The sequence below is a fragment of the Apis dorsata genome, unplaced genomic scaffold (assembly GCF_000469605.1).
Source record: "Apis dorsata unplaced genomic scaffold, Apis dorsata 1.3 scaffold_986, whole genome shotgun sequence".
NCBI classification, from domain to species: Eukaryota; Metazoa; Arthropoda; class Insecta; order Hymenoptera; family Apidae; genus Apis; species Apis dorsata.
In genome coordinates this window covers 70,362-81,101 of record NW_006264089.1, presented here as the reverse complement: position 1 = coordinate 81,101, position 10,740 = coordinate 70,362, and the positions used below count along the sequence as shown (strand labels likewise).

The window sequence follows — 10,740 nt, the reverse complement described above, 5'->3', positions numbered from 1 at the left end:
GAAATAATTAAAAAATTAATAATAATATAATAAATAATAACAGAAATAGTAAATAATAAAATAAATAATAACAGAATCAACAAAATAATATAATAAAGCTTGTTTAAATATTATTAGATAATATTTCAAATAAAAATTAAATGATTTTAAAGAGCGTATATAAATTTTTTCATAGATCGATAAAGGACTTGTGAAGAATAATTGTTTTTATAATTATAATTAATAATTTTATAATGTTTTTTAATTTCATTAATTTCATTATGTTAATTTTATAATGTTATAATTTTATAATTTTATAATATATATTAATTAATTTCTTATTATTCTTTATATTTTATAATTCTGTATATTTATATAGTATACTTTATATTTCTTTATATTCTTTATATTTATATTCTTATATTTTTATATTCTTATATTTCTATAAATGATTTATTTGTTTTCTACAAAACAAAAATTTAATAATATTATTATTATTTTTAATCATAAAATCATAGATATGACAGAAAAGAAACGAGAAATTTAATTAAAAATAAAAAATTATTTATTTTATATTATATATCATTATATATCATCCAATGTTAAGAATATTTTTCTATTTAATATTTAATAGATATATTATATATATAAAATATATTATGAATAAAGAACATATTGTTGATTCTATAATAAATTTTTTTGTCAAAGAAATAAAATAATTTTTATTGATGAGAAATCTGTAAGGAAGTGAAATTTTTCATTTTTTGATTAAAAGTTTACTCAACAATTTTTTTCGTAATAGTTTGATAGAGCACTTTTGAACATTTTGTAATTTATAATTTTGCTCAATCTTGTATCAAAGTTATTTAATAAGCAAAAAATGAAATGAAAATTGATTTCACGTTCTTAAAGTATTATATTTTGGTAAAAAAAATTACATATATGATCATTACATTTTATAAAGCTTCGTTAAAAATTAAAAATCGTTCATTAATATTTTATTAAAATTAAAAAATTGTTACTTTTGTGATCTATTATATATGTGTAGTATATTATATATGTAGTATCCTAAAGTTTATAAATATTTATTAAAATTTGTTTATTATGCATTTTCTCTTTATATTTGTTTTTATATTTTTATATAATTAATTTATATAAATTTGTGAGAATTATATTATAATATAGTGAATGTATGAATAATTTATATATTATATATAATAATTTATAAATTAATTGTAAAATTATTATTATATATTATAACAAAATTAATAAATTAAAATGAAAAATGAAAAAATTTAAATTAATATTTTTCTACTTAAATATATATATTGTAAAATGAAATCTTTCTAATGAATATTAATCATTAACTTTTCAAAATAAAATTACGTATTAATTTACATAATTATTTAAATGATAACATTAAATAAAATAATGAAGTTCAGAAATTTTCAATTTCATTTATTTTTAAAATAATTAATATATTTATCATAATATATTAAAATTTTAATAACTTAGCTATTTTATTTTAATTTTGTTAAATGTTATCTAAATGTGCATTATCTATATCATATTTACTTGTTGTATCATATATATTATATTACTTTTTGCAAAAAATCATAAATTATTCTAAAAATAAGCTATTATGAGAATACAAATGAAATAATTTTGTTAAATGTTATCTAGATATACTTAAATGTGCATTACCTATATCATATTTACTTGTTGTATCATATATATTATATTACTTTTTGCAAAAAATCATAAATTATTCTAAAAATAAGCTATTATGAGAATACAAATGAAATAATTTTGTTAAATGTTATCTAGATATACTTAAATGTGCATTACCTATATCATATTTACTTGTTGTATCATATATATTATATTACTTTTTGCAAAAAATCATAAATTATTCTAAAAATGAGCTATTATGAGAATACAAATGAATTATTGATAGAAAATAATTCTACATATAAAAAAAAGCAAAAAATATATAAAATTTTTTTATATCTAAATATATAAAAATAAATAAATATTTTCAAATTTAAAAATTAATTTTTTTTTATTTGAAAATTTATTTAAATTTTCGAAAAAATTAAACTTTCACTAACTGATAATAAATATACAATTTTGATTTTTTTAAAAATAAAGATATAAGCGATAACATTTTATTTTATTTTGTATAATTTTTATTTATTTTCATATATAGAATTATCTGTTATCGAACTTCATAATTATTATAAATTCTTATGTTTATTATTAGTTTTTATTTAAGTATATATAAATAATATTATTAATTATAAACTTTATAAACTAACTTTACAAAAACTAAAAATTTATATTTATATATTCGTTTCAATATTTTAGGAAATAAAATCTAAAAAAGATGTTTTTAATTCAATGTAAAATAATAATTAATAAAATCAATGTAAAATAATAATTAATAATAAATGTTCATTAGAATGAAGACAATTGGAAAACAAAATTGGTTTTTCTTAATATCTACCACTACATATCTCATGATATGCGTCGTTGCCGAAAAGGTACAGTATTTACAAGACAAATATATTCTATTATCTACTAAATAATTAATAGATATGTTTATATCGATAATATTGATAAAAAATAATTATATATTTATTAAAATTATCGTTTCATTAGAAACATTATAATAATGTATATTATATAATGTACATAATATATAATAAAAACATTATGAATAAAAATTATTTAACATTCAATAATAATAATAATAAAATGGAATATCACATATTATAAGAATTATTAAATTAAACTTTTTTCAATAAAAAATCAAAATTATTTTTTTTTATATTTTCTTAATGATTCGCGTAATTTTTTATCTAATATTTAATAAAAATTGTATAAAAAAAAATTAACGACAAATAAAGATTGTTTCTAGATATCTAAATTTAAATTGTTTCTAGATATCTATAAGCTTTTTTTATAAGCTTTTTAATTTTATTTAAAAGATAAAAAATGAGTGAAAATATAGAATAAATATTTCGCATATTTTAAAAAATAAAAAAATATTAGATAAAATAATAATAATCTAATATTTAGAAAAAAGCTTTTTTTATCAATTTTAATGATTTTTGATTATATTATATACATATATTTTTACATTATATTTTTTTGTTAAAAGAATTTCAATTATGTTTGTTACGCTCTTAACGATTCTATTTCAATTTAATAATATAGAGTCTATATTTAGTTTTTAAAATAATAAATCTAAGTAAAATAATTGTTGCCTATTGTAGAATAAATGTTGCTAATGGGTGAAATTACTTTATGTTGCTTAATTGTTAGTTGATTTTTTTTTTTGAGAATTCGATTTGTCTCGTTAAAATATTACTAATTAGTAATTTTCTTTTTTTCTTTGGAAACTAATTAAAAAATATATTGATAGTTATGTTCAATCTTTTCATGTTTGTCAAATATTCTTGTAGGAAAACATGGAATAATGTCTGAAGATTCGCGTTTCAAGATAAGTCTTTTTTGGAAAAATGCTTCGATCAAAAAGATCATCACAAATTGCTAAATTATCTTATTGAAAAATCTGGTTTGCAATATGTTTACAATTATTGAATGCAGATAAAAGATAGATCTCGAAGTATGGATGTTTATTACTTTAAAATAAATAAATTTCTAAAAAATTCTCAATTCAAAAATAATCTCATTTTTTGTTTATGTTATAATGTTTTGTTTATGTTATGTTCTAACGAACTTTATAAGTTTCGTTAGAAAAGATCGAATAACTTCATTTCTCTGGATATATTGTTGCGATGAATATATTCACTGTAAAAAAATCAAAAAATTTAAATTTAGTTCAATAAAAATTTATATTAATTAAAAACGATTGAATCACAGAATCTCAATATTATTAAAAATTTAAATTTTAATTATCTTTAACATAATTTTTTTATCATTTTATTATTATATTTATATTGATTATTAAATTGATAATAAAATATGATATAGTTATTATCAATTATTATCAATTATTATCAATTATTATCAATTAATTGAATATTGATTAATTTTTATTCATTACATTTCTTTATCAGATTAGAAAAAAATTGTAATGATTATTATAACGATTATTTATTATTATTTATAATATTTCGTATGTAAACTATCATAAAATATTCTTATGAATGATATTTATATTTCATTTTTGTTTAATATCTAATTTTTTGTTTTAATTTTTGAAATATAGAACAAAATGTTTTTTAAAGATTGAACTCTTTTAATATTTCATTATATTATTAAAATTTATTATTAATATTTAAATGATTTTTTTATATTTATAGCAAAAACGACAAATATTTAGAGAACAGGTGTTACCAGCATTAGGAGGCAAAATTCCAGAAGAAGCTTTTAGAACTGATCGCTTAGCATTGAATCGGTTAAACAAAGAAGGCATTACAGTGCCTGATGCTGTGATTTTAGATGCTCGAAATATACATAAACACACTCAACATATTCAAACAATGCCAGAAATAATAAAGGTATGCACAAAAAAATTTTACGTATTAAGAAAATTATATTATGATATATTATAAATGCATGAATTATATTAAATTAATTATATTAAATTACAAATTATACAAATGAATAAATTATTTTTAATATTTTTTAATTTTTAAAATAATAAATATTCTATTTTTATTTTGATATTGATATTATATATGTTTTATTTTTAACTTTTCTTATGTATTTTAATTTTACAACTGTTATTATTATTAATTATTAATTTTACGCAAGTAATAAATGTTTTTATTATATAATGTAATAATAATATAATTTTATTATTAGTATATAATGTAATAATATTATGATTATTACTTACGTATAATTTTCATACAAAAAATCTACATAAAATTCTATAAACTAATTTTTAAAAAATAATTCTTTATTTAATTCAATTTTTTAAAATGATCTAAGGAAATGATGATCTAGTTTTAATACCAAAGAATATATTTTTTGATAGAAGCAAAAAATCATTTTTTGGTGGATTCGAGATTACTAAAGATTCATAATATAAAATAAGTTTTTTTTTTTTTATTTTTATATTCTTTTATATTAATTTTATTAATTATATTTTAGTTTTTAATTTTTTCTTTATATTTAAAACATATATTATAATATAATGTTATAATCATTATATTAATTCCATCTTATTTTGTACTTTCTAATTTATTTATAAGAAATTTCATTTACTTTACTTCAATGCCATTTTTAAAATATATTTATTTATATATGTAATATTAGACATAGGCATAATATGCTTAATTTTCATGAAAATTTAATATCATAAAAGGAATCAAAAAAAGGCATCATAAGTCTGTTTTAATGAAAAAAATGGCAAACTTAATAATTTTTTATCAATAGGAAAATAATTTTTTATAAAAAAAAATTATAATGATTGGACTTTACATTATGATTTATAGAAATAAAAAATACGATAGCTATTATTGATACTAAAAGTCTAAAAGCAAAATTAATTCTCAAAATGAACAAAGAAAATTACATGAATATAAGAAATATAGCTATACATAAAGAAATAGGAATTAAGATCAAAAACATTTTTAAAAATTTAGATTTAATCATAAATATTCATTTACTTAAAATATTGGTCATAATAAAATTTGAGAATTAAATATTGATCAAATATTTGCATGATAATTCATAGACTTATTATTAGGATTTATCGTTGATCAAGAATGAATCAGAATATTTTTGTTACAGGTCTTCCAATCTTAAATTTATTATTATTATATATATTATTTAGAGCTTATTAATGAGAGCTTAAAAACTCTAACATAATAAAAATTCAAGAAGTTAGATCTAATTCAAATGTTGTAAATAATAACTCTTCAAAAAAAGATTTAACTCTAATAAAAGATTTAAAAGTTAAAATAACATAACATAAATAACATAACATAAATTATTATAATTATAACATATAAATATGAATAAAAATATGAATATAGTAATTATCATGCATTAAAGAAAAGTAGTGATCAAAATAATATATTTGCTATTCATATAAAAATAATTATGATTAATTAATTATTAAAAGAAGTTCAGTGACAATATATCATAATATATAGGATATATATGTCAATGAATAAAAATGCAAATCTTTGATATAAATGATAAATGATAATATTAGAAAATTATAGATATATAGCTAAAGTAATGTGTATTTAAAATTAAATATAACTACTGCATTATAAGATTTTATTAATATGTATTAAAATTAAAAACAAATATTTCATTAAGCAAAATGATTTAATTTAAGTTTTAATAATGTAATTACAATATTTCACATAATTATGATTTGTATAAAAAATTGATAAAATATATAGATTGAATGTACACTTAAAAAATATATATAAATATATAATTTCAAAATAAAATTAGTTTAGAGGAAATGATTTGATAAATGATATTTCACATAAAAAATTGATATAAAATCTTATCTTATAATAAATAAGACATCTATCTTATAATAGATAAGAAAAAATATGTTAAAGTTAAATAATTTCTGATTATTTTGTCAAATCATATGAGATATGTTTAAAAGAAAAAAAATTAAAACAACTATTATAAGAATAACATTTATTTAATTAAAGCAATCAGATATTTTCAGCCAAGTATTATAATTTTAATGATAGATATATTATAGATATATGTTTATTGAAAAAAAATTTTTTTGCAAAAAAAATTAAAAACTAAAATTTGTAAAATTATAAATTTAAGAGATATAAAAATAAAAAATAAAAATAGAAAATTAACAAAACAAAGAAAAATAAAAAATATTAGATATAATAATAGTCAAGATTATATAGAATTTTTTATTTTTAAAATTTTTTAAATTTATAGAAATTTTCTAAACAAATCAGATTTAATTAGTTTTTATGTCTTCCATACATGTCACAACAAAATTATTTGATGAAAAAAAAAATTATGATAAGAAAATCAAAAATATTTGACTAATGAGATTATCAAAAATATGCTTAAAAAATATTGAAAGCTGTTGTTACAATAGTTTATATTCTAATTTCCTATATTAGTATTAAAAAATTGGACTTTAGCAGAAGAGTAATCTAGAATAAAATCAGATTTAAGACTATTCATTAAAAAATATTCAGTTGCATAATCATGGTGCAGAAAAGAAACAATTAAAATAAAACAAGAAGTAAAAAAAGTTTGATGTTTATTATGATTATGATATTATTATGATTATATTATGATATTAATTATTACAAATGAAAATAAAAAAGGATGTAAATTAATGCATCCAACTAATCATAAAATTATTTTTAATAAAAAAATTATATTTTAGTAAAGACATTGTTTTTTTGAAAAAAAGGATAATATTTCATTAAAGAATTTAAAAACAATAAAAGCGAAATTATTCAAAATATATTTATGTAATGAGCAGAAAAAATAAAAGAAAGAAAAAATAAATTAGAATAAAATAGAATAAGAAAAAACAGAAGAAAATAAAAAATATGGACAAAAATGAAATATACATAAAAATAGTATAGAATATGTATCAAATGTAAAAATAAATATTTAAGAAGAATTTAAAAGTACAAAAAGCTTCAGAAATTCATTGAATTTTGAATCAAAATACTAATTAAAAAAAAAAAAAAAATTATCTAACTTTGATGATTTTATATATATATATATATATATATATATAACAATGATGAATATGAAGTAAAAACTTGGCAAAAAAATATTCAGAGCACAGCAAGATGATTCATATAAAGATAGATTTTTTAAATGGTGAAATGGATAAAAAAATGTATACAACTTCATTGTCAATTATTTATTAATCAGAAACGTCTTAACAAATTATGCACTTATACCAAACTTTATACAGATTAAACTAAACAAGAAATGGAATGAAAAGTTAACTCAAATTTTAAATATAAATATAATAAAACTGACTATAAATATAATAAAATTGTTTTTAAATAACAAAAATATGAAAAATTATAAAATTATAAAAAATATTAATAATTTTTATTGATAACCAGATTATTATAATTAATTCAGTAAATTTTAATTTATTCATTATATTTTAAAAAATTATTGTTAATTATTAAAGATCTTGAAGGATTGAAATTTTTCCTAAATATTAAAATAAATTATAAAAAAGATAAGAAATTCTATTCAAAATAAAACAAACTTTGAGAAAATTTAGAATACAAAATCAGCACCATTCAACATTAGATTTTATATATTTATGCAAATAAAAAATTAATTGCAATAAATCAAGTATAATAAAGATAAGAAACATAAAAAATATTGATAAGTTTTAATAATAATAATTTTCCATTTCAAAAAGCTATATAATTTTATATATTAATTAAACAACTTGGTTTGATATAGGAATCTATTAAAACATATAAAAGTTTTTTATTAAAAAGAGTTTTTAGAATATTTTCGAAATACAAATTCAATTCGAAAAGTTGCATTGAAATGCAAACAAATGAATATAAATTGGTCAATTAATGCTATTCTGATTGAATGAATGATAAAGCAGATAGAAAATATATATCTAGCTTTATATTTTTATTCAAGAAAAGTATTTTTATTCTCGAAAAAATATANTATATATATATATATTTATATTTATGTTATCATGTTATTTATGTTATTGAATATTGTATTACAAATATAATATATGTCATTAAATATAAAAAAAAACCATTTAGTTAATCTCATAAATCTCATTAATCTCATAAAAAAACTGTTGTCAGTAAAACAATCTATTATACATTGAAAAAAATCTTGAATTTGACTTGGATATTGATATACAAAAGAAATACATTAATGTGAAATATGATTTTTATGATAAAACTAATAAAACTATTATTCAAACTATTATTCTATATGAAAATTTTAAATTTTTTATGTAGATGAAATAAAAAATTTTTAAGAAATAAAAAATTAATTAAGACATTTAATTTTGTTTATAAAATAAAATGATTTATTTTTATTTTATAACAAGTAATAATAAATATATTTTCATTTTTGTTAAAAATGAAATAAATAATATAATTCATTAAAAATATGAGATATATTTATTATTTGAAATTATATAATCTAAATTGGAATTTAAATTTAGATGTGTCATCCAATTTTAGTACTTTAGTAGCAGTATTTATGAAAATCAATTTTTAGGACTTGTTTATGATGCTAAATAAAGATAAATTGTTAAAAGCTTATTATTAATAATAAATTTATAAAAATAATTTCATTAAATCTAATGCAAATTTCAATTATTTCTAATATAATAAATAAATTTTAATCGATATTTTATACCAATTTTTATATTTATTTGAATTTTCAGAATCAACTTTTCAAAAACTAGGATATCCTATGAATATATTAATATCTTGTATAATAAACTTTATTATTTAAACTTTATTATTATACAATTTACAATATAAATAAAAATTGATTAATATGATTTTTTTATTTTTAAAGGTATACCTAACTCCAGATGGACGATATATTGCACCAGAGGGTAGATTTCATTATAATCGTGCAAAAACAATTGACACAACTTATATTATTCGTATTCCATATTCACAATATAATAATCGTGAGAATTCAAATTTTAACAGTCATCGAGATTTTTCAAAATCACAAACTTATACGAATTTTAAACAACTTGTACCCATAATACAACCATCAGAAGCTGAAATTTACAAACCTATCATAACACCTTTAGTACTTTCTAATAACGCAGGCTTATTAGAAGAATCTTATGTACCCACTTGGAATATTCACTACAATTGGAATTCTATCTATCAACCATTTGATGATTATATTATCAACAATATAGCATTTTTTAATTCTCATCAGGTATATATTTAATATATATATATTTTTTCAAATTGAATATTTATCGATAAAGCAAATATATCATATAATATTTTTGATTTTTTAAAGCAATTATTAAATAATGATTATTTAAAAATTTGTTTTTATATAATATCACAAATATTATATTTATTATAATTTCACAAATATTAAAAATATTATATTATTTTTTTATAAAATGAATTAATTCAATTCAAAAATGACAAATAAATAATTTAATTCATAAAGATAATAATAATAATAGATATGGAATCTAATGATAGAATATATAAAAATGATACATCTTTTTGATTAACTTCAATGGAAAAGCATAATCTGCGAAAAAACGAATATTAATACACGAGATTTTAATTCATTTCATTAAAGCAAATTATTTTCTAAAATACTGCTTCAAGAAAATAGATTATTTAGTCATTTTGAATATTAATATGAATAAGATTTTACTTGAAAATAATGCATATGATACTGCACGTTTACTTGCAGTATATGAATATGATAATGAATGATATGAATCATATGTTAAATTACCATTATTGCATCTTTAATAATTAATCTTTTTCTTATTTTCTTTTAACAGACTTCATGTAAGAATCTCGTAGATATCTTTTATATTAATAGTAATTAAATCATGTTACTCTCACACATTGTATATTTCAATAGAATATTTTTTTTTTATGTAATTTCATATAAGTATAAATATTTATAATTTTTATTTTAAAGAAAAAATATAAAGAAAAATTTATATTTTTCTGTGGTAATTTTATCTCCCTTAAATATTATGTTTTTTAAATATAATATTTATATATTTATATATTACATATATGCTATAAA

The 10,740-nt window shown here is 16.0% G+C and overlaps 1 protein-coding gene across 1 annotated transcript in view; it reads left to right on the top strand.

Annotated features, from left to right (window-relative positions):
• Window positions 1-2,341: 2,341 nt before the first annotated feature.
• Window positions 2,342-10,740, top strand: part of LOC102679927 — a 14,425-nt gene continuing 6,026 nt past the window's right edge. The window contains exons 1-3 of the mRNA XM_006624027.1: window positions 2,342-2,522; window positions 4,311-4,508; window positions 9,511-9,891. Coding sequence (XP_006624090.1) covers window positions 2,430-2,522; window positions 4,311-4,508; window positions 9,511-9,891 — 672 coding nt within the window. The 5' untranslated portion in view covers window positions 2,342-2,429. The remainder of the gene's footprint in view (window positions 2,523-4,310; window positions 4,509-9,510; window positions 9,892-10,740) is intronic.